This window comes from Drosophila erecta, unplaced genomic scaffold (assembly GCF_003286155.1).
Source record: "Drosophila erecta strain 14021-0224.00,06,07 unplaced genomic scaffold, DereRS2 tig00000055-arrow-pilon, whole genome shotgun sequence".
NCBI classification, from domain to species: Eukaryota; Metazoa; Arthropoda; class Insecta; order Diptera; family Drosophilidae; genus Drosophila; species Drosophila erecta.
In genome coordinates, this window is record NW_020825200.1 from 11,272,378 (window position 1) to 11,298,242 (window position 25,865).

Genomic DNA, 25,865 nt, shown 5'->3' on the forward strand with positions numbered 1-25,865 from the left:
GCCAGAGGTTTCAATCTAATATTAAATATCTTTAGGTCGGGGGTACACTGCGTTATGTGATTTGAGTGAGTAGTTCGTTGTGGCCTCAAAAACCTTAAAAATTTTGCATAAGTCCAGTGCTGGAAATAAGAGGCAATATGGCACCTAACCCGGATATGTGTTATAAACATTTAATGTCTGTCTCAAACCAGCAACATTCCTTAGATCACGATAGGTGAGGTAAAAGGGAAAAGCATTGAAATTTTATTTTGTATTTCAAAGAAATATAAATATTTGAGATTATAACTCTAAAACGGTCGAATAATTTTGACTCGCCCAAGATCACATTACCTGAATGATAGGTTATCAGACTGTCGCAATTGTTTATCTCATTTAAGTTTGTTTAGAGCTCTAATCTCATTAAAATGATTCATATTAATTACTGCGAATTTGACATATGTATTCTACATGTACTCTTCCTAATTTACATGAAGAATATTGATAAAACTCACTTATTTTTTCAATTCTTAATACATTTATAATATATGAAATCACAATAGATCACAAAAACTATTAACTCAGCGGTCTACTGCTTAGTTTCTGAATATTTTATGTAATAGTTCAGATCGAAAACAATCCCTTACATTAACTTCTGACAATACAAAACAATTCCAGAGCTTTTTAGAAAACTTTTATTGCCATGAACTTGGTTCCTAAATGCACAACTATGATGTTAGTAATTAACGTTTAATGTCACATTACAAGTTGGACACATTCGAGTCCAGCACGGACAAAGCCTCGTCCTTCTCCTCCTGGAGCTCCTTGCCGGTAACACTTAACTTAGTCTTGGCGAAATCGCTGAGGGTCAGGCCAGGGACGATTTTCCATTGCTTATTCTTGATCTCAACGGGGAACGAGAAGATCACATCCTTGGGCGAGTCATAGCTGCCGTCGGAGAAGACGCCCATGGAGACGAACTGGCCGGGAGCAGTGCCGTTCCACCAGTCGTGCATGTGATCACAAGCGGCCTTGGCCGCCGACATGGCCGATGACATTTTGCGGGCTGCAATGACTGTTGCTCCTCGTTTCTGAACGGTTTCCACGAAGGATCCCTGCAGGAAAGCTGTATCGTTGATCGCATCCACCACGGACTTGACGGTTCCATTGACGGTCACCTTGGCCTGTCCAGCATCGGGATACTGGGTGGAGGAGTGGTTGCCCCAGATAATGATGTTCTTAACAGCAGAAGTGGGCAAGCCCAACTTGGCGGCAATCTGAGAGGTGGCGCGGTTCTGATCCAGGCGCGTCATGGCCGAGAAGTTCTCGCGCGGAATAGAGGGCGCATAGGAGGAACAGACCAGGGCATTGGTGTTGGCCGGGTTGCCTACAACCAGCACCTTGACGTCCTTCTTGGCGAACTTGTCCAGAGCCTGGCCCTGGCTCCTGAAGATCTTCACGTTGGCGGACAGCAGATCCTTGCGCTCCATTCCCTCTTTGCGGGGCATAGCGCCTACGAGGAAGGCGGCCGAGACATCAGCGAATGCAACATCCGGTGTGGTGGTGGGCACCACCCCGACCAGCAGCGGCAGAGCGCAGTCGGCCAGTTCCATGACCACGCCCTCGAGCACACCGACCATGGGCGGGATGTCGAGCAGGTGCAGCACAATGGGCTGATCCTTGCCGAACACCTCGCCGCGGGCAATCATGTACAGCAGAGAGTAGGCGATTTGGCCAGCGGCTCCGGTCACCACAACACGAATTGGTTCAGCCTGAAAGTACATTCATCGATTAGATTCATTTATTTGGTAGTTGTATTGATCAACCTCTCAACAGTTGGGAAAAATTTTTTTCCTTTCCTAATGATAAGTATTCATTTTCATTTTCATGAAAATATTCAACATATCAAAAATGCTCTGAGCTATGTTTAGTTGCAGCTAAGCTAATTATACTGTAATAAGGGGCAAATTGTTCATCCAGCCTTTGCCTTTGGATCTATATTTTATTTTTAGACGCTTGGCGAAAATGAAATATTTGCGAAAACTGCAACCTTCACAATACTGCATATGTATCCAGTTCGCCATTTTCTATTTAAATAGCATTAAAGTACAATTTCAGCAGAAGTAGTGCAAATATGATTCTGGAAAATAAACAAAAAGCACTGCAAAGTTTTTTGTTACTGGTTTGAAGTGGGTTTCATTTTAGCTTTGTTGTTTGCGATAGATAACGAATTCACTGTACACATTGCTAAAACGGTTAACTCTAAAATTGGCTGTCGCTAATTGTAAATAATCAATAGTTATGCATTTAATACTACATTTGCTTTGCTTTTTGCCAGCTAAGTGCACTTTCCACCCTTCCTAGTTTCGCAATCCTAGTTAATCTTTTCCTAAGGGTCACTAAAAGTAGGCCACTTGTGGAGATTGACCCCTATTCATGTTTAGAAAAGTTCCGAACACAGTTTCCACAAATAAGTGCTAATGATTGGAATTACTATCCACAACGTATATTATTTTATATGTACATATGTATATGTATTATCAGATAAATGTGTAATTTAAAAGGTTCGCAACTGCAAACAATTGGAAGCGTAACCCCCGCGAACTTGTCATTTTTGATAAGATATGACAGATTTGAACTGCATGGACTTTGCTTTACGCCTCCAATCATCCGGTTTATATAAGTCCTATTTCCTCCGGCAAGAGCTAAAAACATGAAAACATTTTTATCGCCGTCAATTGGCAATTAGCTGGCATTTGCAATAATTTGATGCTCTTGGAGCTTCTGGAAATGCGTTCAAATTTACGTCACTGAGGGTTTTGGTTTTTAAGATTAGGCACGGGGAGAGGTCAAATGAATGTTAAATTTCCAGAAAAAATATTGCGACCAATTACACACACCGTCATAACTACAGATTTTGGTATACGCCACATTGAATGCATTTGATTATCAAATATAAAGATTATTAATTCTAATTTGATAATATATTTACAAGAAAAGCACAGCAAAGAGCTGCCGGTAGACTTACCATTTTAAAATTTCACAGGTGCAACGCTCCACGGACGAACTTCAAGTAAAAACGTAAATAGGGATCGCCAATTGGTAACCTGTTACTTTTCACAATTTTTTTCCAGTCACTACTTTTTGAATAAAAGTAGCCGTGACTCCATCGCGTTACGAATAATGCATCACGCTATTAGCAACACATATCGATTATTTTTGTTAATAACAAAAGTATTACTTTTTTAAAACCAAAGAGTTATTTATTTAGATTATTGTTTTTAATTTTTACGAGGAAACCATATGCATACCAAATAAACCATATATGCATCCAAAACAAAAATATAATCACCATATTGCTTAGAAAAATATTATACAATGATAAACGAAAAATTAATAAAATTATATACGCGAATGTGTTTTTTTTTTTTGAAAAAAGAAACAAATAAAAAAAAAATTTTACAGACAATTGTACAATTAATAGTACTAATTATGTATTGACTTAATAAAACATTGATATGATATAATAGATAATACAACAACATATTGCAGAAAAAGTATTAGGCATATATTTTTGGGCACTTTGTACACAAATGCAACAATTTTATTTATTTTTTCATAATTTTAAAAATGCAAATGCAGTCGTGTGAAGTGATTATTTCGTTCGCTGCGTTATCGATAGTTTGAACCGTGGAGAAAAATCGAATGTTTCTTGTGGAAAATAATTGGAGTCTTTAATTTGGCGAATCAATTCGTTTACTTTGCGTTTATTTTTAGTCTTAGTACTTTCGTTTGATACGTTTGCTACCAAGTATTTATAAAAATTAAAAAACGTTCAAAAACACAATTAATAATTGCAACGTCGTTTCATCAAATATTCAGAGTGAATAAAGAAAACCTACATCACACTTACAATCATACGTGTTACGTGTACATACATATGTGTATGTATATATTACTCTTGCTTATGTACATTAAACATTTGTCATTTTCCTTCCTACCTGACTTTTGTTATTGTCTAACAATCGATTTTTTTTTTTAAGCTTTTTATACGAGTTTGTGATTTGTCATTTTTAATAAACAATAAATTGCAACTGTGTGGATTGGTAAATAAGTGCAGCGTGAACATTATACATAAACACTCGCATATGTGTGCGTATATAGTGGGTTAACAAATTACGGATGTACAACTACTAGGTGATTTTACAATGCATACGCAAATATCGATGCAAATTCTATGAATTTTGCGTGATACCCACACGTATTAATATGTCGCCATATTCACACAGATGTTTGGTTATTAATCTCATGAAAATACTTTCTTTTTTCTAGTTATAAAAGAGAGCTTACGTTTTAAATTTGAGAACTTGTTTATGTACGCAGGTAGTACGTACATTTCCAAATTGGTTTGATTTCTGTTATGAAAAGGTATCCATATTTAAAAATACTTTTTGTTTGCTTGTATGTGTTGTAGACATGCGGGTGTGTGTGTATATACACAATAGAATTACCTGACGGTAAACACCTTCTGCCAGCATTAATTTGACAAATTTCAAAGGTTGCATAAAATCAACAAATCCGCTATTACAATGGGCCGTATGTAAACACTATTTCACAAATCGCAATTATCCATACTAGCTTTTTATATGGATATTAACGAAGGTGGCTAGCTACAGGTGCTAAAATGCCAAAACTTGTTTTCATGGTGTGCAAAATAACGCCAATGTTCGGGTGATTCATCTATTGAATTTCGCATGCCTTTTGCTATGTTTAATGGTTATTTATTGTAATATATTGTTTATTTTTACCTTCAAATGTTTAGGTGTTGTAGCTACAGAAAACATTTATAGTTTAAGAGTATAAAATTAGGCGAATATTTTTCTCATTTCAATACAAGTTCATACATATGTGATGGATTTCCATAAGAAAAATCCTACAAAAGCTATCCTTGACATTTAAACTTCATGAAATATATATTATTTTATTTACTTTCTGCAGCTTGGTTCTCATCATTATCAACAATTTTCTAAAAATTTGAACTGCGAGTACTTCATCACCAAATCACCTGAAAATGAACGGCCTAAGTAGCAATGATGATGCAGTCGAGTGCCCTTTGTGTATGGAGCCGCTTGAGGTGGACGATCTGACCTTTTTTCCGTGTACCTGCGGATATCAGGTACATACTATAACTTAAGGCCCCTTATAAGCAGCGAATTCAAGTGCTCTCGCTTTCAGATTTGCCGATTTTGTTGGCATAGGATCCGCACGGATGAGAACAAGCTGTGTCCGGCATGCCGCAAGGAGTACCCTGAGAATCCAGCTGACTTTAAGCCTTTGTCACAGGAAGAAGTAAGTTGGTGTCACCTGCTATTTCTTCCACTAACTTGTACTGTTCCTTAGATGATTGCCTTCAAGTCCCAGAAACGCCAAAGGGACCAACAACGAAAACAAAAGATCACCGAGAACCGAAAACATTTGGCCAACGTTCGCGTGGTCCAAAAGAACTTGGTGTTCGTTGTGGGCCTACCACCTCGACTTGCTGATGCAGACGTATGTTGATTTTCCACTAGAGCTAACCGACTGCTCCCACTCACAATTGTCATTTCAGATATTAAAAAAACACGAGTATTTCGGTAAATATGGGAAAATTCATAAAGTCGTTATAAATCCAAGTACCACGTATGCCGGGGTCCAGGTAAGAGTTGTAAGATTCAATTATTTATTACCTCTATACATTTATATGGCCCAATGGGTCAATACCCGAGTTGCTTAGTCATTTTTAGGTGGTTTCTATGAAAACTTTGATAATGGCACGTTTTCAATGAAACTGAACAGATTTACAAATTTACCAAAATTTATTTTCGATTAAAATGAATTTGAACCTTTTGTTGTTAGCTGCCCTGGTAAGCGAACATCGTTTTTTAATACAATTTTATTTTGTAACCTTTTTATTAATATATATATATATTTTTTATATTTTAGGCAAAATTGTGTTCAAATGCAAACATTGCATTTTTGCATTCTTCTTGAAAATGGGTCAGAATTTACGTTCTGTTTCCGTGCTTACGCTAAAAACAAATTTTAAGCAATTTTGATGAGCCTATTTTAGAATTACATCCATTTTTTTTATAAAAAGCAAAAATCGCAACATTTGATCAACCTGCTTTCTCAAAAACTGCGAGGGTATCAGAGTTTTCGGTCCACCGAATCGCGTTTCCTACACTGCCATCATTGCTTAATCCAATTTCTCGATTTAAAGGGTCCATCTGCTTCTGCCTATGTCACTTATGTTAATAACTCGGATGCCTTGCGGGCCATTCAAAGCGTCAATAACATTATGATAGACGGGCGGCTCATAAAGACCAGCTTGGGGACAACTAAATACTGTAGCCACTTCATGAAGAACCAGCAGTGTCCCAAGGGCGACTGCATGTACTTACACGAATTGGGCGACCCCGAGGCCAGTTTCACAAAGGAGGTAAGTTGTGAGATATCTAAATGTGTCCGTATCTAAATGTGCTGCTCTGATATTTAAAGGAAATGCATCAGGGAAAGCACCTGGAGTACGAGAAGCGCCTGCACGATACTCTAATTGCCTCATTCGGACCGAATACAACAGGTATTGTAAATGGTAACGGAGCTTCTAAAGCAAATGGTAATTTCAGCCAGGGCAAATACTAAATGACTTAATAATGTCTATACCTAACCAGCCGCGATTCCATCGTCAGCGTCATCCTCGTCCTCTGGATCGGGAACAAATGGTTCAAGTGCAGGCAATGCCCAGCAGAAGGAGGCCTGGCCCAGTTTATCGGTCTCGCCCATCAATGGCAAAGAGGCCACTGCCAGTTCGAACAGTTCCAGTGGGAAGAGTAAACGGGAGAAGGTGCGCAACGAGAAGAGGCACGAGAAGAACAAGTCGAAGAATAAAAGCGGCGGGAACACAAACGCCAATGCCTCGAACAAGGAGAACTATGTTCCCGAAACGAGAGGCAGCACAAGTACTGAGACATTCGCAGAGGCCACGGCGGATGCACCGGCTTCCACCAAGGCAGAACCGCCGCAAGCCTCTAGCAATCGATCGAGGGTGGAGCGCGTAAAAGATAGGGCCTCCAATCATGCGGCTGGTGCAAAGGAGCAAAAGAAGGGCAAGGAAGCTGCTCCAGCACCTGCAGCAAATAAACCGGTGGAACGGGTTGAAACGAACGAGAGTACAATAACACAAAAGAAGGCGGAAGTAACCGATAGCTGTGAAGATAACTTACCGCAAAAGCGATTAGCGGAAACAAACGTTCAAAGATCTGTGAGCTCTTGTAGCGAAACTAGCGAAGGACACGTCTCTGAGAGTAGCTTAAGTGAAAAGAGTTTACCTGGTGATTATGCGGAGGAGAAGTGCAATAGTGTGAATTCTGAAAGCCAGCAAGAAAGTGTGAAGTCTCAGGAGGAGCTCGAAAAGAGCAACGAGGCTATTGTCGAGGCTGAAACGGTTCTGCCAGCAGCTGAATCCTCTGAGGATATCAGCCCCGCTGCAGTGGCGCCTAGCAATGGAAAAGATGAAGGATGCTTACCCGTAGATCCAGCCGAACCATCGAGTCTGGCGGATAATGGAAGCAGAGTAACTGGTATTGTAGCTCATCCCAATAGTCTGCCATCCTTTTAGTAACACTTCCAGTTGCAGATGCGCTGTCTAAGCTCAACATTTTCGATGACACGCCCAGCTTTTTCACATCGCCATCATTCCAGCAAGCCCCCATTTTAAAGAATAAGATAGATTTGGAAATGCGACAGTCTCATTTACCAGACTTGGTCAACGGTAAGTGACGAATCTTTGAAGAAAATGAAATTAAATTGGTTTGAAAGATTTCCGACAAGGGTTCTATGTAGGTTTTTATCTTTAATTTAAATGTCATTAATTGAAACATTTTCGCATTTTTCGGTACTGATCGGTAAATCAACGGATTTAAACAGACATTGATGGAATCCAAAAGGCATCCAATACAAATGGTAATAAATTATTTGCATAATATTAGTGTATCATTCAACTAATTCAAATTTATTATTAATTTATCCATTTTTTGTGAAAACAGAGTGGGAAGAAGCCTTCAAAAATGTGATGATGCGCAACACTAGGCACGTGGAGGAGCAACTGCTTCAGCAGCAACAATTGCAACAGCAGCAGAAGCATCACCACCAGCAAGTATTGCATCAACAGGAGGAGTTCCTACGCATGCACGAATTACAGAAACGCAACAACTTTGCGACGCAAATCAACGGTCCTGCGAATGGTAAGTAATTTGTTCTTAAGGTGTAACACAACTTAAACTAACCAATAATTTCTTTTAGATTTCCTTAGCCATTTACAGGCGAACTCGCTCGATTTGAATAGAGCGCAAGCCCATGCAATCCTTCAGCAACAATTATTACAGCAGCAAGCAGGGGAAAATCTATTTGGCGGTAACATGTCGAAGTTCTTTGATTTCCATAAAAATCAGCAGCAGTCACACCATCCGTATATAAATGGACATCCACCACAAATCAATGGAAATAGTGCTGTGCCGGAACCCCAAAGAGTCGCGGCCCCTTTGGAAAGCAATCGACTGAATTCGCCTTTTGTCGAAAATGGTAAGTTATACTTTTCAGTACAAATTCTTTCCAGCCCTCAATAATGATATTACCCTTAAATTCGTAGGACTTATTAATTCGCAGCAGCAGCAACAAAAGCAGAGGATGATGGGAATGTATGAATTTATGGTAATGATTTCATATGGATATTATATGCCAACATGCCAATAATACATTCGTCCCTATTTTTCAGCCTCCAAACACGCAATCTCAGCAGAATCGGTTCACACAGAACTCGATAGTCGACGATGACTTAGGTAAGACGTTGTTAATATTGCACTACTGAGCCTTTTCACTAATTGTGTTTGTTAAAAGGATTCGACCCCTTTGTTGAAACCCAAAAGGGACTTGCTGAACTTATGGAAAATGAGGTTGTCCAACAACAGAGTATTAATATAGAAAACCCCTTGCCGAAGTTGCCGCCACAGCCTCAAGTTCTCCCACATCAGCAACTGGTGGACAACCTGCACCGAGCTCGGATGCCGCCACCAGGCTTTAATCACGTCAACGCATTGGGCTTGGGCGGAGCATCCAGACTGCAGCACACCAGCAAAATAATGCCCTTCATGAACATGCCCGTCAATGGAGTGGGAAACAACGGTGCCCAAGGACAGCACCAAATACCAATGGGTGTCAACTGGAACGCACCCTTGGGCATGCACCAAAACGCGGGACAGCCTGTGGGTGACTCGCAATTGCAGCATCCAATGGCTCACAACAAGGGTAAGTAATCGAAATAGTTATAGCCGTTACACTAGAGAGAATTTTACAACGTTTGGCGTAACTAATGTTTTGTATTCCTAATAGTTTACAACAATAGTGATTGGACTTCAATGGATCCGGCTATACTTTCGTTTAGACAGTTTTCTTCTTTTCCACAAAACCAAATTCCCCCACATCCTCAGCAACAACAGGATTTATTTTTGCAGCATTTGGCTCAACAGCAAAATTCCCAGAGTGGTGGTAAGTGCACTTAAGAGTTTACAAGTCAGCAGTCGATTAAAATGCATCATTTTGTGCACTTCCAGGTTTCAACAACCAGCCACAGCAACTGCTTCCTATGGGGATGCCCAATAATTTGCTGAACGGACAACAAACGCAGCCGCCACAGGTCAATGCCAATGTTCAGGGCATGCTTGAGTTTTTAAAAAGCCGTCAATTCGTTTAGCTACAATACATATAAATAATACATTTGTTTACCTGTACTCTTTATTAAATATTTCTTAAAGTAAATATAGGCAAAATAAAATTCGAATATAATGAAACAACATGATACTAAAGACGGTCCAGTGAAATTCAGGATACTAATGCATTTGTGCAGCAAGCGAAGCACTTGGATCTCGTCTCTACGTGCCGGACGCGTCCACATGAATCCAATTGTAGTATCCAAAAAGTCTTTTCTGCTTGGCAATAGTTCACCTCCCAGTGATTTTTTTTAAACTTGAAACCAACTCATTCCAATTGCTCGCTGGATAAAAGACAGATTACCATGGCAATAAGTAGCAAAGAAAACCTCGTGATGTGAAATTATCGAGACTGTATAAAAATGTCAACTTTTTAATAATAAATACGTGACTTGAAATGGTTGAAAAGAATTTATTACTACGATCCAAACAACTATTTCCTATTCTTGGCAGCGTGGGGCAGGCGATTCCCTTGTCCACCAGCTCCTCCCAGGCGCATCGCGTTGTTTGCAGGCCCTCCGTATCCCTGGCCAGGACGATTGCCGACATTATTTCGATTTCCACCACCAGGGCGCCCGCCGCGCTGATTTTGCGACGAGTTGCCGCCACGGTTTTTGTTCATCTCTGTGCGATTCCTCGACTTGGCCTGCGCATCCTCCTTGACCATGTCGATTACTTCGTCAGGAATTCGCAGATATTTGATGGTGCTCCCACGGATATAACATTCCGGCATGCGCCAAAACCGATCGCCATCCTGCAAAGTATATATCACTATAAACAAGCTATTCATGTTATCATTTTTCCGGCTGTATGTATATACAAGTTTTTCCATATTTTTAACACCGGCAATTTATATTACCTTTGAGGTGCAAATAACATCGCGCAGATTAATATTCATCCATGAGTCGCAACTGACTAGGTGACCATTGTATGTTTCACCATTTTTCAGCTCCACCAACTGTAAATTTTGAATAAACAAATATATGTATTACTGAAATAGCCAAATGCAAACATCTTACCATGGGATGGCTCTGTGCTGTTTTTAAAAGTGACAGTGGCAGCTAAAACACATGAAAATGAATAATTTTGCCCTTTATTTACCTTGAAATAATATTGCTTACCATTTTCGTGAAGTAATCGATTAATACAGCGATAGCCGGAAATCGATAGAGATTAACTATCACTTAGTGGGAATGAAACGAATATGAAACATGTATATATCTAAACAGGGTGTTCGTTTTTGTATTCTCTGTAAATGAATAACAATTTTGAACGGAAGCCTGTGAAATCGCTTAAGCAGTATAGGATAGAATAATTATTGCATAAAATAATTTATTTTATAATAAACTTATGCTTGAAAGTAAATGAATACCCAAAAAGTATTCGAAAACACAAGTAAAGATTTTGCTATATTGGTTGTATTAATTTACTAAGTGGACAACAAAACATGTAACTTATTTTAAGGCCAACCGGCTTTGCAATGACTGCAATTCATTTAGTAGAAGAGCAATATTATAGCGCACTTGTTGAAACATAGACAGTGGCAATTCTAGAGTTCGATATTCCTTATTTTGGAGCTTGAAGTGGAGGACTATTGTAGGTTTGTCAATTTGCACGGTACTAAAACATAAAGTTGTTTTACACATATGTACATAAAATAGCAAACAGTTTGTATGCATATGTACTCACTTTAACGATAAGGAAATGTTAATTCTCCATTGCAATTTTGACATTTTGACACGGTCCATTTTAGTGTCAGAAAAGTTCTTGCTCAATATGTCTCGATGGTTTAGCAAAACTTTGCAAATATCATCTACGTATTCTTCTGTTAAACTGGTACAAGATTAACAACCATATTAGTAACGATCAAGATTTACATATAACATATAAATATGAATACTTGCTTTAAATCGTCCATTAAACATTTACGCAGCTCATGATGCTTCACCACGCCCTTAGGATATCTTAAAAAGATTTGCATCATCAAGAATATCATAGTGAAAAGTTCACAAAAGTTTGGAGGAATTTTGTGTCCTCCATTTGTTAGTTTATTTAGTGCTAGGGAAAGCACTTCCGAAGAAGACTTCTTTGATTCGATGTAGTGCACAGACACTTGAATAAGGACACGCAACATGGACTTAGTCAATTGCGGAGTAAATGGAGTGTATGGCTTAACACTCTTTAACAGATTATATCTAAACGAAGACGACATGATGCATATTCACAAATATTTTGTACAAAAACATAAACAATCTAGGAATGGGAAATTTTCGATATTAGGATTTTCGGAGCCTACAATCGATATTAATCGTACTGTTTTTTAAAATTAAATGAAATGGAATAAATATTTAAATAATTCAAATTAATATCCCAAATACATCCACATATGATTTTAGATATTAGTATTAGTGAATGTGCCATTTTTCCGTTTTAAGTACAGAGCATATCCGTTAACCATTTTGTTAAAAGTTCTTAATAATTTAGTTGCTTATATACTATTGAAAAGTTTGAGTAACCACTGCCAGTTAGTTTAAAAAACTACTAACCAGGCTAATGTCATAAGTGTTGGGAACAGTTTACTGTCTCATTAAAAATGTATGATCTAATTTTACCTGCCAATCATAGCTACACTTTGAACCATTTCAATTAAATTACTTCTGACTAAAGGGTATAAATGCTCTTTAGCTTTTTGCTTAGCAAATTATAAGCCAATTACACTAAGCAATTACCACTTGCAATTCGGGCAGTCAATCAAACAAAACGCTTTACTATAAAATGGTATAAAATGTGCAGAAGGGTAAACAATTGTAATATGAATCTCTCAATCTGTGTGTTTCTTTTAATACTCGCTGCAGGCGATGCTGAAATAATTCAGAGTATGGAAGTATCCGTTCTAACCAATTTTGTTGCAAGCCTAGTCAAAACCAAGCAAGCAATAGTGTTTTCATGTTCACTTAAAGGTAAGAAAAGGCAAAGCTACAAAAAAGATCCACATGATATCAATATATTTATTTATTTATTATTAGATTTTAAAGAAATATCTCTTGGATTGATGGGATTTAATCAATTCGTGAGCATAGTTAACCTTAACCAAACCTATTCCCTAACATCCATATTGACGAGGAATAATTACGCTCGAACTTCAGTTCTGGTAAATGCCAGATGCAGTGGATCATCTGAACTTCTTTTTAAAGCCTCTGAAACTAGGTATTTCAACAAAACTTACCAGTGGTTCCTCTGGGGTGTTGATCTTGAGGTTCAATCCCTATTTCCTTTAACTCTCAACTATGTTGGTCCCAACGCCCAGATAACCTATGTTAATGAAACAGCAGATGGTTATGCGTATTGGGATATTCATTCAAAAGGACGACACTTAAAATCGCATTTGGAAATACATTTGATAGCAACATTAATAAACGATACCTTAAATATAGTTTGTGATATTTTCCTTTTGCAAAGCATTGATTTTCGCGGACAATTTAACGGAATAACTCTAAGAGGAGCAAGTGTTGTAAGTAATGAGTCGAACCATAACTCAGGAGATTATTGCTATTTATTTTTTCGGTGCTAGATCGACAAAGAGGATATAATCTCGAATGAACAAATTGAATCCATTCTTTCGAGACCAACGAAGGATTCTGGAGTTGCTGCATTTATAAAGTATCACTACGAGCTTCTGGGACTTCTAAGAGAACGTTTTAACTTCACGGTTAATTTTCGGAATTCTAGGGGATGGGCTGGACGGTTGGGCAATACTACCTTTCGACTCGGCCTCTTGGGAATCGTTATGCGAAATGAGGCAGATATTGCCGCATCCGGGGCCTTCAATCGAATTAATCGTTTTGCAGAGTTCGATACAATACACCAGAGTTGGAGATTTGAGACGGCTTTTCTATACCGGTACACTTCCGATTTGGATACTCATGGAAAAAGTGGTAACTTTCTGTCGCCATTCAGCGACAGAGTTTGGTTCTTCTGTCTATTAACCCTTGGTGCTTTTAGCATCATTTGGGTGCTATTTGAAATTATCGACTGCAAGATTTTACGTAAGCAAGATAATTGCCAAAAGCAGGAACATTCGAATCAGAAAAATTCGGGATATGACATTAAAACCACATGCATTGAACGAATTCTGCAGATTTTTGGAGCTTGTTGCCAACAGGGATTGGACCCAAATCCTGTAGATCGTTCTGTCCGCTTTTTGGTAATGACTCTATTCCTATTCTCCCTGGTTATGTACAACTATTATACCTCTTCTGTGGTGGGCGGATTGCTTAGTTCTTCAGATCAGGGTCCGTCTACAGTCGACGAAATAACAATAAGTCCCTTAAAAATATCATTCGAAGATATTGGTTACTACAAAGTCTTATTCCGAGTAAGTTCATTCAAAAAAGTATTAAATGATATTACCATGCACAATTTATTATTATTTAATTTATTATTTAGGAAAGTCAAAATCGATCTATTACAAGATTAATAGAGAAAAAGCTGTCTTCGTCAAGACGTTTAAATGAATTGCCGATCTTTAGCCATATTGAGGATGCTGTTCCATTTTTAAAATCAGGCGGTTTCGCTTTTCATTGTGAAGTCGTGGACGCCTATCCGGTTATTGCAGAATTTTTCGATGCCAACGAGATCTGTGATTTGCGTGAAGTCTCCGGTCTAATGGAAGTTGAAATAATGAATTGGATTTTACACAAGAACAGCCAGTATACCGAAATTTTCAAAACAGCGTAAGTTACGATTTTTAAGCATGCTGGCATATGAACCAAAAGGAATCGATTTTTTTATTCAAATAGTTTTGTATATATTGTATAATTGTAATTAAAATTATATTTTGTAGTATGTGTAATGCTCAGGAAAAAGGTTTTGTGGAACGAATACTTCGACGGCGGCAAATCAAAAAACCAACTTGTCAATCATTATACACCGTTTATCCTGTAAGCTTGTCAGGAGTGCTTCCTGGATTTGTAATTTTAATTTGTAAGAATATTAACAAATTTTACTAGAATTTACATATTTATCAATTTTTGTATGCCGTAGGCGGATTTGGAGTATCGCTTCTACTTTTGTGTATGGAGAAACTTTATGCGCATTTCGGATTACGAAAATGGTGCGGGTTTTAAATTTGTATTTGTTATTTTTTATTATAAAATTTTTAATATTAAAAAATGTATTCTAAATAAGTCTGGCGTTTACTAAATTGTTCCAGCTTTATCCCAATCTATGTTCTTATCCACGCGTTCCAAACTAGTTTATAATTCGAAAAATAAAAATATCTGAACTCCAAATGCAGCCCTGCGCCTAATTTTTCAACTTCCTGTCACGCTGTATGTGTGTTCTTTCTTTCCTTTGATTCTGTTGCCGAAGCAAGGTAAGTTTTTGGTCTTGTTACATTTTAAGCATCGTTTAAGTAAAAATAAACACACAAATGCAAACATATAGTAGTCTGAAACACTTGTAAACGTTTACTGGTGAAATACATGACACTTTTTGATTGAACAATGACAATGGTTGCAGTGCACATGTAAAATTGACGAGCAATTAAAATTGCTAAAGAAAACACCTGTGAAAAAAAATATTGTGAAATTTAAATTTATACATTAAGGTAAGTGAACTTCCGCGTGATTAGTTATCTGTGGATGGCCACACAGGCTTCCTCAGGAAACATTTCGCATACCCACTTCTTCCACATGTTATTAACCACATGAATGTATTTCAGAACTGGTCACCAGAATTAACAAGTAACCATGCCGCAGAATGAGTATATGGAACGCCATCGCAAGCTGTATGGCCGGCGACTGGATTACGAGGAGCGGAAACGCAAGAAGGAAGCGCGTCTTCCCAAGGACCGAGCACGCAAGGCTCGCAAGTTGCGCGGCATTAAGGCCAAACTCTTCAATAAGGAGCGACGCAATGAAAAGATTCAGATTAAAAAGAAGATCCAGGCCCACGAAGAGAAGAAGGTCAAGAAGCAGGAGGAGAAGGTCGAGGATGGAGCCCTGCCACATTATCTGCTCGACAGAGGCATCCAGTCCAGCGCCAAGGTCCTGTCCAATATGATCAAGCAGAAGCGCAAGGAGAAGGCAGGCAAGTGGGACGTGCCCATTCCAAAAGTACGCGCCCAGTCGGATGCAGAGGTCTTTAAAGTGCTGAAGACCGGCAAGACAAAGCGGAAGGCGTGGAAGCGCATGGTCACAAAAGTCACCTTCGTTGGCGAGAACTTCACCCGCAAGCCACCAAAGTTCGAGCGTTTCATCCGACCTATGGGTCTGCGCATGAAGAAGGCTCACGTTACGCATCCAGAACTGAAAGCCACCTTCAACCTGCCAATCATCGGCGTCAAGAAGAACCCCAGCTCGCCCATGTTCACTTCCTTGGGTGTAATCACAAAGGGTACTGTGATCGAAGTCAACATCTCTGAGCTGGGTTTGGTAACGCAAACAGGAAAAGTTGTCTGGGGCAAATACGCACAGGTCACGAACAATCCAGAAAACGATGGCGTTATCAATGCAGTTCTGCTTGTCTAACCCGAAAATATCGCTACCTAATTTAAGAGTTGGATTTAATAAACAAACATACAATAAATGTTACCATTGTTTGCTTTCCTATCTTTTTATCGTATTAAGACTTACCAATGCCATATATTTATATAAATCTATACAATCATCTTTTTGTTTCTTGCAGTTTGGTGACTGGAATACAAGATGCAGATCTTCGTTAAGACCCTCACGGGCAAGACCATCACTCTTGAGGTCGAACCATCGGATACTATCGAAAATGTCAAAGCCAAGATTCAGGACAAAGAAGGAATTCCTCCAGATCAGCAGCGTCTGATCTTCGCTGGCAAGCAGCTGGAAGATGGTCGCACCCTCTCTGACTATAACATTCAGAAGGAGTCCACTCTGCACTTGGTGCTGCGCCTGCGTGGTGGTGCCAAGAAGCGCAAGAAGAAGAACTACTCCACCCCCAAGAAAATCAAGCACAAGAGGAAGAAGGTCAAGCTAGCTGTCCTGAAATACTACAAGGTACACACAACAATCTACCGATACCCGAAAACATTCTGATCTGTTCTTGGAATTCTTGAGTCTTGGTCTTGTGCTGTTTGGCTTAAGATTTGGATATCAGAGTGACTTCACCAGTGCCCTATATTGACCAAACCAATATCAATGATTTCCGTCCTTAATAAATTTCTATGTTTATCCCACAGGTTGACGAGAACGGCAAGATCCACCGTCTCCGTCGCGAGTGCCCTGGTGAGAACTGCGGCGCTGGCGTCTTCATGGCTGCCCATGAAGATCGTCACTACTGCGGCAAGTGCAACCTGACCTTTGTCTTCAGCAAACCAGAGGAAAAGTAATTCTGCTACATAAGATCATGTACGTTTCCAGAAATCAAATAAAGGTAGTAATTGAATAACAAATTCAATCGCTGAAATTGTCGTTTTTCATTTAAACTCAGCATGGTTAAAACTCCAATAATTCGGAAATGAATATGATTCTTGTCTTGTTAACTTCAATAATTTATTAACAACTAATTGAAGTAAACACTCAAATCTCATTAAGGTGTATAGTTTATTTGTGAAAATATTGAATACATTTTGTATACGCGACTTTTACTCGACCTTGAGAAATGCAATTTGTTTATGGTGGCTAACCAGTTAAACGTTAACTGTGTCGACGTTAAGGCTTTTCGACAAGAAAGTCAGAATATCGGTGGCTTCCTCGATTCTTTTCGATGTCGGCTTACCAGCTCCATGGCCTGCCTTCTGGTAGACCCGCAGCAGAACCGGATTGTTTTGAAACTTCGAGTCACGAACAGCTTCCTGAAGAGCCGCAATGAATTTCAGCGAATGCAAGGGGCTGACGCGATCATCGTGGTCGGCGGTCAGGATCAAAGTAGATGGGTACTCTGTTCCGGTGCCCTTTGGAGTGTGCACGTTATGCAGCGGTGAGAACTTGTATAGGTTGTCAAAGTGCTCCTTCTCCGATGGGTTGCCGTAATCCGAGCACCAAGCGTGACCAATTGTGAACTTGTGGAAGCGCAACATATCCATGACACTGTGGAATGAGATACACATAAATTAGGTATTTAACATATGGCCACAAAAAAACAGGCTATTACTTACCCAACTTGAGCAACAGCAGCTCCAAACAAATCCGGACGTTGGTTGATACAAGAGCCGACCAAAAGGCCCCCGTTGGAACCACCTTGGATGGCCAAACGATCTTTCGTCGTGTATTTATTCTCGATCAAATACTCGGCAGCTGCTTGGAAGTCGTCAAATACGTTCTGCTTGTTCAGCAGGCGACCGCCATTGTGCCATTTCTCGCCATATTCACCACCACCTCGCAGATTCGGATAGGCGAGCACACCATCAAAAGTATCTATGAACATAAGCCTGCAAAGATTGAGGAATACGTTCACATAAATCATAGTGTTTAAAAGTATTTCTCAACATACCCCGAGAGTCCGAAGGAAGGCAGCATACTGATGTTGAAGCCTCCGTATCCGTAAAGCAGACATGGTCGCGGAACAACACTATCACGTTTTTTTCTAATTATGAACATCGGAACCTTGGTGCCATCCTTGCTCTTGTAGAATATCTGCTCAACGGCGTAGTCCTCGCGACGGAATCCTTCTAAATTCAGTTTAATTTCGCGGAATACTGAAGGCGACTGGTCAGGTGTCTTGAAATCATATCGATAAATGGAGCCGGGGTTCAAAAAGGACGAGAAGTTGTAGAATATTTCGGAATATTTCTTCTCTCCAGAGGTTCCCACAATGGTGCCGATATCCAACTTGAATTCGCGCAGCAGGGTACCATCCTTTAGGGAGTTCACTTGTAAAACGCTCTGAAGAAGGAATAAGTAATGAGGTATATGAATGTATTACTGTTAATTATTTACCTTCACATCCCTTATGTAACAAGCGAGCAGTTTATCAGCATCAACGCACTTAACCCAGTCCAAAACATCCGACTTGTGCTCCTATAAAACGTAAACTAGCCGTGATTAATCTGATCTACGTTTAAAAGCAAACTAAACCTACGGGTATGAGCGTTTCCCATTTGTCTTCCGCTGGATTATTGAAGTCTATGGCAATAACTTGATAATTTGGTGCATTTTTATTTGTACGGAAGAATATTTTCGAGCTTTCATTGGTAATGTACTGAAATAATGAGAAATATATACATTTATATTTTGAAAAATTCGGAAGCAATTACTTACATCGTAGTCAGCCTCGAATTTTTCCACTATTTTCTTAACATTCAGTTTAGAGTTTATTTCCGCACCTGGCGTAAGATCAGCATAGAACACGATGTTGTCGCGGCAATCTTTAACAATTGCCAGAATCAAGTACTTTCCACAATCTGAGACTGTAGATTGGCTACAGGCGGAAAATTTATAATAATCTTTGTTCTACCACAATACAATTTAAGGTCATTACATGCGCCACGAAGGCTCTTCCGGAAACTCGACCACAAGTGTGTCTTTATCCTGACTCTCTCCTACCCGATGATAGTACAACTTCTGGTTCTCATTTTGTTTAGTCTCAGATCCATCTGTTTTTCCATCTTGGTCAGGGTATCTCTAAGGAATAACAGACTTCAATTTGAATAACCAGGAAGAAAGTCTTCAGTACTCACACCATAGAAGAATCCCTTATTGTCTTTTGTCCACGAAATCTCAGAAAACTTGACCTTTTCGAGGACCTCGCTCAGATCCTTTCCAGTCTCCGCATCTCGAATGAGAATCTTGATCCAATCGGATCCACTTTCACTTAGCCCATAGGCCATGTATTTGCCATCCTCGGAGAAGGCCTTTTGGGTCAGGGCGATGGTACCGTCCTCGGACAGGGTGTTCGGATCCAGGAACACCACACTCTCGTCGCCCAGCGATTTCTGCTGGTACATCACGCTCTGGTTTTGCAGGCCAGTGTTCATGAAGTAGTAGTAATAGCCGCCATATCGCATGGGACATCCGTATTTGGGATAGTTCCACAGCTTGGTAAGCTTCGTGTTCAGCTTATTCCACTCGTCTCCATTCTCAAGGAATGGCCGGCTTATGCTGTTCTGGGCGTTCACGAATTCCTCGGTTTCCGCGGAGTCCGGGTCTTCTAGCCAACGGTACACATCTTTGATCTGGGTGCCATGAAAGTCCTCCGCCACGGTTTCATCTTTCCGAGCAACTGGATACGCGAGCTTCGCGGTCAAAGTACTTGGCATGGCTCTAGTTACTTTGATGGATTTGTTACACGTATGAATATATATGTATATTAATACTTCACTTTTCAGCATTTGCGATTTATTCGCATCAGCTATATATATATAAATATATATATACTTACAATTGAAAGGCAATCCTTGATGAATGTAATTTCTGGGCAGTGCTTTAGATACAGTTATTTGGCAAAATCGGCGGTATAGCAGCGGGCCTCGAAAAATGGTATGCATTTGCAAAATTATCAATGCAAAAATGGAATACTAATTTTCGATACTTTCGATAAGTGTGTGGGGCACTCCAACAATTTTGCTACTGCAGTATTGCGAACTATATATCGCCGCCTCCTTATATCTAATTTCAAAATATGTTCCTATTGTAATTTAAATATATAAATATAAATATAAATATAAATATAAGCCATTTTTATTACAAATTAAAGAAGGGGTTCTAATAACGTTTTTTCTGAATATACGTTTTATTTCTTTGTGTGGATATAAATCATTGATATAATCTGTCTCTTGAATGAATCTTGAAATTACAACTTGTTGGGCAATACTTTACTTATCTATATAATTTATAATCACTTTTTCAGGTACTTCTTAAAAATATATTGCACATATCAAGAAAATACTGTTGCTCTAGTTTCACATATTCAAGCAAGAGCACCCCCAACAAAATACCGCAAAATGTCAGGTGTGAACGGACAACTGTGGCTTAAAATTAATCGGCCCGTGAATAGATTACCTCTGTTAAGCCATATGTTTGGCTATCGGAAGGCGAGTCGAGTCGGAATATAAACACAATTCAGACGAACTGCCCGTGCAAATGAATTGAATTGGAAATACGCACTGTTAAATTTTCTTTTTATTTGCTAGCAACAAGGAAGCGCTTTATTTGTTTGGTAGGTAGCTTTATATTAACTTTTCGTACATCAATTGCGTTGCGGAATTGGACTTTTCACAAATTTTATTTCCATATGTATGTTTTTCTTGGTCAGCAACTTGTAGGCGCATTTGTACAAATGTATGTTTGTATGCATAAACAAATATTTAGAATGTATTAACTAAGCTAACTAGTTATTATGTTGATCTAAAAGGTAATACAGAACTTTTTTTTTATGCAACTGCACGGATCTGTAAAAGTATATGTACATAACAATGGGCGATTTTCAATGGGTTTCCTATGACATCTATTTATTTTTGCTGAGTTAACAAGTTTGCTAGAAGTGACCTTGTAACTAAATGTTTTTTGAGTATTTCATAAGGTGTATGACTTAAACACGGCCTTGCAGATAATATCCGGGTGTTAAATATATTTTGATTTTAATTTAATTCATATTTATTGTTTGTAGATTCCAATATGATTTCCGAAGTGGACTCCATAAATAAGGATAGCACAGTACGTGTTGCTGTCAGGTAAGATTATCATAATTAAAACAATAATTATAACTACTACAATATAGTAATAGTAATAGTATATAACTTCTAAAAACTATTATTTGTATCGAATTCGAATCTCTGTTAGGAACATATAATAATCTAATACATATAATATCTTATGGTTTTTAGAATCCGACCTCAAAACTCGAGGGAGCTCATAGATATGTGTCGTATCTGCACGACAGTAACTCTGGGAGAGCCTCAGATTTTTCTTGGATCGGACAAAGCCTTTACTTTCGACTATGTTTTTGATACCAATTCCAATCAGGTAAAGTCGCCAAGCTAGTTTACACCTACCCTTAAGTTTCATTTGCCAATACGAACTATTTCAGTGTGATATATACTCGGACTGCGTGGAAAGTTTAGTGGACAGTACGCTGCACGGCTATAATGCCACTGTACTGGCCTACGGACAAACAGGATCTGGAAAGACATATACAATGGGCACTGGTTTCGACCACGAGTCGGAGTCATTCGAGTCTGTTCAGCTTGGCATCATTCCGCGGGCGGTTCGTCATATATTCAGTGGTATCGAACAACTGGAGGGATCCAGCTCTGCAGAACTTCCAGTAGCTGGTGGAAGTCCGCAGTTTAGTCTGGCTGTTCAGTACATCGAATTGTACAACGAGGATATCTTTGATCTGCTGGACCCATTTAACAAAAACAGCAATTTTAAGATACACGAAGATGCCAATGGACAAATCACAATATCTGGGGCTTCCATAAAGCCCATTTATCAACCGCAAGATGCCTTAAAGTAAAGTAAAATGTGCAGAGAATAATAGAACATGCCTTCTAAGCTAAATATTTATATTGTAGGTACCTTCAGCAAGGAGCTTTAGCTCGCACCACCGCATCAACAAAAATGAACGATCAGTCTTCCCGCTCGCATGCACTCTTCACGATTTTTGTGCGAAGACAGCGACTACTTACCGCCAGTGACAATGTTCCGGATAACGACCTGGAAACCATGACCTCCAAGTTTCATTTCGTTGACTTGGCGGGTTCGGAAAGGCTCAAGAGAACGCAGGCCACTGGCGAGCGGGCTCGCGAGGGCATATCCATAAACTGCGGACTTCTCGCTCTGGGTAATTGTATTTCGGCTCTCGGAGACAAATCTAAAAGGGCTCTGCACGTTCCCTATCGGGACTCCAAGCTGACGCGACTTCTTCAGGACTCCCTGGGCGGTAATAGCCAGACCTTAATGATCGCCTGTGTGTCGCCAAGTGATCGAGACTTCATGGAGACCCTGAATACGCTGAAGTACGCCAACCGAGCAAGAAATATTAAAAACAAAGTTAAGCTCAACCAAGACCAGAGTTCTAGAACCATTTCTCAGCTGCGTAGGGAAATCGCAGCTTTGCAGTTGGAGTTATTAGAGTATAAACAGGTAATACCTTTATTTAGTTGAGGCTTGACTTAATTTATAACTCGAACATGCCTATTCCTCCAGGGTAAGCTTGTAGTGGACTGCGAGGGTAATACCACCATTTCGGACACATTCAACGAGAATAGGCTGCTTCTATCGGAAATCAAACGGCTCCAGCAGAGACTAAAATCGTTGCAAAGCACAGTTGCCACTTTGACCAAAAGGAATGCAGATCTAAAAACCAACTTGGATTTAAATAAGTGGACTAGTAACGACAATTCCGACGTTGAAATAACAAAAGTGGTGGGCCAATACATGCTGGAAATCGAACAACTCCAGACCAAACTAATAGAGTCCGAAGAGCATCGTAAGCAAATGGAAATTAAAGCCGCTTCTTCACCTAGAAACACAAAGCCCGTTTATGATGGTAGGTCTTCTGATAATAATAATCCATTTATAATTTGTTCCTTTCTGTACTCCAAATGAAGGCGATATTATAACCAAAGCTAAAAGGGATTTGGAAAGAGAAAGGGAGCTTCTCATGTCGCGTTCGTTGCCAGGAATTCAAAATCAGAATGTCAGCTCTGAGGAAGCCGAAGTTGCCAGTAGCGATTCTGAAGGTAGTAATAATAATACATATTCGAATATAAATTATAAGTTAAAATTATACTCACAGCAGAGGAAGTAGTAAAGGATTTGGAGGCCATCGATAATGATATTGAAATGAGAACCAAACTGATTGAACAATTGGAATTGACCAACGACAGATGCGAACTTATGCGAATACATTACGAGGAAAAACTATCTGTGTTATATTGTAAAATCGAGAATACACAAAAAGAACGAGACGACGTCCTGGCCAATATGGGTATGCAATTGAATAAAAAGAGCATAGCTATTATAATGATTAACGATTGCAATGATGTTTCAGCTACATCTGTGTCAACGCCATCGATGGATAGTTTAAAAAAAGTAAAGTCAGATTATGAAAGCAAGATAAGTCATATGCAAGTTGAGATTAGGAAATTACAAAACGCGCAGAAGGAACATATTCGAAGCCAGCAACAACTTAAATCCCATGAAGTTAAAATTGGCACGCTGCGCAATGAGTTGAATGCGTTGAAATTCACAAAGGTAAGCTGACGTTGATTTGGAATCTGTACAAATTAAAAACTTCAACTCTCCCAATTGCCCAGGTTAAATTAATGAAGAAGATGTCACAACAATCTAGCCAGCATAAGCAGGAGGAAAGTCGCAAATCAAAGGAAATTGCTCAGTTGCTGAAGGAGCAGCGCCGTCAGAAGAATGCTGTTCTATCTCTAGAGGCCAAAGTGAGTGCTAAGGAGCAAATTTTAAAACGAAAAACCGAGGAAGTGATTGCCCTTCGCAAGAGCCAAAGGGGAAAGTCCGGCCAGAGGGCACCTGCTCACCTAACATCGAAAATTGCCACCCTTGATGGTTTTGCCTCTCGAACCGCTCGACATCGATGGGATAATCTATACCGCAACATATTGCATGCTGCCAGAAACAGGCAGCTTATCACGCAACTGGAGAAGGAGCTGGAACGCTTGATATTGGAGCGAGAAGATCTCTCCCGGGAGCTAAATGTAATGGAAAGCGGTCAAATTGCTGATAGGCAAACAGATGACTTCAACGAAGTTGACAATCTGAGGACAAACATAAGTTATATTCAGGAGAATATAGAGCATGTGCAGCAGGCTATAATGGAATTCGAGGACACAAAGGACACAGTGCAGAGCCATGTGAATAAGATACAAAGTCTGTTGGACGAAGTGTCAACCGTGGCGGAAGCCAAGTTCATTTTACAAAAGTTCTCCGACACCTCCATTGTCATGTCGTGCAATTTGGCCATTGCCGAATCGCATTTGCAAGAGAAGGAATCGCTGCTGAAGGAAGTTAAGCAAGAGAGCGGCATTCAACAGCAAATCCTGCAGCATTTCCTATCACAAAACAGTAATGTCCACATAGCCGACATATTTGACTCCTTAAATCTCAAGGGCAGTAACCTCACAAGTAGTGTAAATCCAGGTTCACAAAAGTCTTTGATCAGCAATGCAACATACGACATCCCGCAGGACGATAAAAATGCAGAGTACCACCAAGTGGAAATGCGCAGGACGACGAGTAGAAGTCCTTCGCCGATGGGAAATTCAGATCCGTAAGAATGATAGTATTTCATATAGTTTAAAATAATATGTAATTTATTCCATTAGGTTTGATAAGAGCCCCAAAGTGCGTAGACGTACCGCTAAGCGGCAAGATCTTCTTTTTGGGGACACGGAACTTCCAGAACAAGTAAGCTTTACTTATTTCTAAATACCTGTTTTTACATAATGAAAATTATGATTTCATCCAACAGACTTTTAATAAAATGACGTGATCGTGCAATCGAAGATGAGGTCATGTGGCACAAGCCGCGGCTGGAATTTAAATATATTCATTGGTATCCGCTTGCGAACAAATAATCAAAAGACAGTGTCAATAAGTTACTTAGTTATTACTAAGTTATTACTAGTACTATATTTATTTAAAACTAACATACTAGTGCTTTCGTTTTTTTTTTTTGTGAATACCGAGTAAAGGTCTTTTGCAATTGGTGTCCGCGTATTTGTTCAAAATAAACAAATTTTAGAGAATATTATAATAATGTATTAATACATTTTTATAAGAGACTTAGGACAATATTATGCCTTAAAATATACAATAATAAAATATACAACAATTTATGTTTTCTTATAATAGCTTGATGCACCAGCTTTCGAATTGGAATTAAAATGTTGACCCGAGTTTTGGATATGTTTATTTTACATTTATTGTGAATTAATTTATTTTAAAGCATTTTCTAATAATACATGTATTTTATTGGATTACATCATGTAGTTTATAGAAAACTGTATACTGAATAATATAACTCGTTATATTAAAATTTACAAAAAAAAAACAATGTGTTATTGCTGATTTCTTTTACTTTAATGGAATGTAATAAATAACTAATAATAATAAGTCAACAAAAAAGGAAGCCAATGTTAAA

The 25,865-nt window shown here is 39.1% G+C and overlaps 9 protein-coding genes across 20 annotated transcripts; 5 read left to right on the forward strand and 4 right to left on the reverse strand.

Annotated features, from left to right (window-relative positions):
- Positions 1 to 654: 654 nt before the first annotated feature.
- On the reverse strand, positions 655 to 3,131 carry LOC6542444 (malate dehydrogenase, cytoplasmic). The gene is made up of 2 exons (XM_001969437.3): positions 3,005 to 3,131; positions 655 to 1,748 (listed from the first exon to the last, which is right to left on the reverse strand). Exons 1-2 carry the CDS (start codon positions 3,005 to 3,007, stop codon positions 738 to 740), a joined length of 1,014 nt encoding a protein of 337 aa, XP_001969473.1. The 5' UTR covers positions 3,008 to 3,131; the 3' UTR covers positions 655 to 737.
- A 489-nt stretch (positions 3,132 to 3,620) lies between these two features.
- On the forward strand, positions 3,621 to 9,875 carry LOC6542764 (putative uncharacterized protein DDB_G0271606). 9 transcript variants are annotated; one of them, XM_026979508.1, is made up of 18 exons: positions 3,621 to 3,920; positions 4,020 to 4,404; positions 4,975 to 5,152; positions 5,212 to 5,325; positions 5,377 to 5,526; positions 5,585 to 5,671; positions 6,236 to 6,454; positions 6,514 to 6,607; positions 6,687 to 7,595; positions 7,652 to 7,786; positions 7,942 to 7,977; positions 8,061 to 8,258; positions 8,317 to 8,595; positions 8,663 to 8,724; positions 8,789 to 8,852; positions 8,911 to 9,318; positions 9,403 to 9,558; positions 9,624 to 9,875. In XM_026979508.1, the coding sequence occupies exons 3-18, from the start codon at positions 5,048 to 5,050 to the stop codon at positions 9,761 to 9,763; spliced, it is 3,156 nt and encodes a 1,051-aa protein (XP_026835309.1). In that variant the 5' UTR covers positions 3,621 to 3,920; positions 4,020 to 4,404; positions 4,975 to 5,047; the 3' UTR covers positions 9,764 to 9,875. The 9 variants fall into 9 exon arrangements, with proteins under 9 accessions (XP_026835309.1, XP_026835307.1, XP_015014414.1 ...); XM_026979506.1 differs by having other exon boundaries at positions 4,020 to 4,173; positions 5,585 to 5,680; positions 6,514 to 6,631; XM_015158928.2 differs by lacking the exon at positions 4,020 to 4,404 and having other exon boundaries at positions 3,622 to 3,920; positions 5,585 to 5,680; positions 6,514 to 6,631.
- A 242-nt stretch (positions 9,876 to 10,117) lies between these two features.
- On the reverse strand, positions 10,118 to 10,979 carry LOC6542820 (U6 snRNA-associated Sm-like protein LSm4). Its single transcript, XM_001969439.3, has 4 exons — positions 10,901 to 10,979; positions 10,799 to 10,840; positions 10,639 to 10,737; positions 10,118 to 10,533 (listed from the first exon to the last, which is right to left on the reverse strand). Exons 1-4 carry the CDS (start codon positions 10,901 to 10,903, stop codon positions 10,213 to 10,215), a joined length of 465 nt encoding a protein of 154 aa, XP_001969475.1. The 5' UTR covers positions 10,904 to 10,979; the 3' UTR covers positions 10,118 to 10,212.
- A 200-nt stretch (positions 10,980 to 11,179) lies between these two features.
- On the reverse strand, positions 11,180 to 12,079 carry LOC6542735 (COMM domain-containing protein 5). The gene is made up of 3 exons (XM_001969440.3): positions 11,684 to 12,079; positions 11,469 to 11,612; positions 11,180 to 11,399 (listed from the first exon to the last, which is right to left on the reverse strand). Exons 1-3 carry the CDS (start codon positions 11,989 to 11,991, stop codon positions 11,234 to 11,236), a joined length of 618 nt encoding a protein of 205 aa, XP_001969476.1. The 5' UTR covers positions 11,992 to 12,079; the 3' UTR covers positions 11,180 to 11,233.
- Positions 12,080 to 12,395: 316 nt separating this feature from the next.
- Positions 12,396 to 14,937, forward strand: LOC6542845 (ionotropic receptor 75a). The gene is made up of 6 exons (XM_001969441.3): positions 12,396 to 12,739; positions 12,806 to 13,290; positions 13,351 to 14,154; positions 14,226 to 14,512; positions 14,623 to 14,762; positions 14,823 to 14,937. The coding sequence occupies exons 1-6, from the start codon at positions 12,565 to 12,567 to the stop codon at positions 14,903 to 14,905; spliced, it is 1,974 nt and encodes a 657-aa protein (XP_001969477.2). The 5' UTR covers positions 12,396 to 12,564; the 3' UTR covers positions 14,906 to 14,937.
- Positions 14,938 to 15,064: 127 nt separating this feature from the next.
- Positions 15,065 to 16,367, forward strand: LOC6541730 (ribosome biogenesis protein NSA2 homolog). 2 transcript variants are annotated; one of them, XM_015158933.2, is made up of 2 exons: positions 15,065 to 15,153; positions 15,502 to 16,367. In XM_015158933.2, the coding sequence occupies exon 2, from the start codon at positions 15,530 to 15,532 to the stop codon at positions 16,307 to 16,309; it is 780 nt and encodes a 259-aa protein (XP_015014419.1). In that variant the 5' UTR covers positions 15,065 to 15,153; positions 15,502 to 15,529; the 3' UTR covers positions 16,310 to 16,367. The 2 variants fall into 2 exon arrangements, with proteins under 2 accessions (XP_015014419.1, XP_001969478.1); XM_001969442.3 differs by having other exon boundaries at positions 15,119 to 15,387.
- Positions 15,065 to 17,207, forward strand: LOC6542021 (ubiquitin-40S ribosomal protein S27a). The gene is made up of 3 exons (XM_001969443.3): positions 15,065 to 15,153; positions 16,467 to 16,807; positions 16,990 to 17,207. Exons 2-3 carry the CDS (start codon positions 16,487 to 16,489, stop codon positions 17,137 to 17,139), a joined length of 471 nt encoding a protein of 156 aa, XP_001969479.1. The 5' UTR covers positions 15,065 to 15,153; positions 16,467 to 16,486; the 3' UTR covers positions 17,140 to 17,207.
- Positions 17,208 to 17,334: 127 nt separating this feature from the next.
- On the reverse strand, positions 17,335 to 20,314 carry LOC6541759 (prolyl endopeptidase). 2 transcript variants are annotated; one of them, XM_001969444.3, is made up of 9 exons: positions 20,130 to 20,314; positions 19,429 to 20,018; positions 19,230 to 19,372; positions 19,010 to 19,169; positions 18,831 to 18,950; positions 18,689 to 18,769; positions 18,243 to 18,634; positions 17,908 to 18,180; positions 17,335 to 17,839 (listed from the first exon to the last, which is right to left on the reverse strand). In XM_001969444.3, the coding sequence occupies exons 1-9, from the start codon at positions 20,233 to 20,235 to the stop codon at positions 17,440 to 17,442; spliced, it is 2,265 nt and encodes a 754-aa protein (XP_001969480.1). In that variant the 5' UTR covers positions 20,236 to 20,314; the 3' UTR covers positions 17,335 to 17,439. The 2 variants fall into 2 exon arrangements, with proteins under 2 accessions (XP_001969480.1, XP_026835311.1); XM_026979510.1 differs by having other exon boundaries at positions 19,429 to 20,011; positions 20,130 to 20,294.
- A 421-nt stretch (positions 20,315 to 20,735) lies between these two features.
- LOC6541790 (kinesin-like protein KIF21A) lies at positions 20,736 to 25,472 on the forward strand. Of its 2 annotated transcripts, none has more exons than XM_001969445.3 (12): positions 20,736 to 20,906; positions 21,357 to 21,420; positions 21,574 to 21,712; positions 21,777 to 22,201; positions 22,264 to 22,834; positions 22,898 to 23,240; positions 23,302 to 23,433; positions 23,490 to 23,681; positions 23,745 to 23,947; positions 24,010 to 24,992; positions 25,048 to 25,129; positions 25,194 to 25,472. In XM_001969445.3, exons 2-12 carry the CDS (start codon positions 21,365 to 21,367, stop codon positions 25,212 to 25,214), a joined length of 3,147 nt encoding a protein of 1,048 aa, XP_001969481.1. In that variant the 5' UTR covers positions 20,736 to 20,906; positions 21,357 to 21,364; the 3' UTR covers positions 25,215 to 25,472. The 2 variants fall into 2 exon arrangements, with proteins under 2 accessions (XP_001969481.1, XP_026835310.1); XM_026979509.1 differs by having other exon boundaries at positions 23,493 to 23,681.
- Positions 25,473 to 25,865: the final 393 nt, after the last annotated feature.

Bases quoted from the DNA above. Each gene is read 5' to 3' on its own strand.
- LOC6542820 (XM_001969439.3), bottom strand. The intron at 10,738-10,798 runs GTAAGATGTTTG...CAAAATTTACAG, and splicing joins CAGCACAGAGCCATCCCATG to TTGGTGGAGCTGAAAAATGG. The intron at 10,534-10,638 runs GTAATATAAATT...TATACTTTGCAG, and splicing joins ATGTTATTTGCACCTCAAAG to GATGGCGATCGGTTTTGGCG.
- LOC6541790 (XM_001969445.3), top strand. From the start codon at position 21,365: ATGATTTCCGAAGTGGACTCCATAAATAAGGATAGCACAGTACGTGTT. The intron at 21,713-21,776 runs GTAAAGTCGCCA...GAACTATTTCAG, and splicing joins TTGATACCAATTCCAATCAG to TGTGATATATACTCGGACTG. The intron at 22,835-22,897 runs GTAATACCTTTA...CTATTCCTCCAG, and splicing joins AGTTATTAGAGTATAAACAG to GGTAAGCTTGTAGTGGACTG.
- LOC6541759 (XM_001969444.3), bottom strand. From the start codon at position 20,235: ATGCATACCATTTTTCGAGGCCCGCTGCTATACCGCCGATTTTGCCAA. The intron at 19,373-19,428 runs GTGAGTACTGAA...GTTATTCCTTAG, and splicing joins ATAAGGGATTCTTCTATGGT to AGATACCCTGACCAAGATGG. The intron at 18,770-18,830 runs GTAGGTTTAGTT...TACGTTTTATAG, and splicing joins AATGGGAAACGCTCATACCC to GAGCACAAGTCGGATGTTTT.
- LOC6541730 (XM_015158933.2), top strand. From the start codon at position 15,530: ATGCCGCAGAATGAGTATATGGAACGCCATCGCAAGCTGTATGGCCGG.
- LOC6542735 (XM_001969440.3), bottom strand. From the start codon at position 11,991: ATGTCGTCTTCGTTTAGATATAATCTGTTAAAGAGTGTTAAGCCATAC. The intron at 11,613-11,683 runs GCAAGTATTCAT...ATCTTGTACCAG, and splicing joins TGTTTAATGGACGATTTAAA to TTTAACAGAAGAATACGTAG. The intron at 11,400-11,468 runs GTGAGTACATAT...TTTATGTTTTAG, and splicing joins AACATTTCCTTATCGTTAAA to TACCGTGCAAATTGACAAAC.
- LOC6542764 (XM_026979506.1), top strand. From the start codon at position 5,048: ATGAACGGCCTAAGTAGCAATGATGATGCAGTCGAGTGCCCTTTGTGT. The intron at 5,326-5,376 runs GTAAGTTGGTGT...ACTGTTCCTTAG, and splicing joins AGCCTTTGTCACAGGAAGAA to ATGATTGCCTTCAAGTCCCA. The intron at 5,527-5,584 runs GTATGTTGATTT...TTGTCATTTCAG, and splicing joins CTCGACTTGCTGATGCAGAC to ATATTAAAAAAACACGAGTA.
- LOC6542845 (XM_001969441.3), top strand. From the start codon at position 12,565: ATGTGCAGAAGGGTAAACAATTGTAATATGAATCTCTCAATCTGTGTG. The intron at 13,291-13,350 runs GTAAGTAATGAG...TTTCGGTGCTAG, and splicing joins CTCTAAGAGGAGCAAGTGTT to ATCGACAAAGAGGATATAAT. The intron at 14,155-14,225 runs GTAAGTTCATTC...TTTATTATTTAG, and splicing joins ACTACAAAGTCTTATTCCGA to GAAAGTCAAAATCGATCTAT.
- LOC6542021 (XM_001969443.3), top strand. From the start codon at position 16,487: ATGCAGATCTTCGTTAAGACCCTCACGGGCAAGACCATCACTCTTGAG. The intron at 16,808-16,989 runs GTACACACAACA...TTTATCCCACAG, and splicing joins CTGTCCTGAAATACTACAAG to GTTGACGAGAACGGCAAGAT.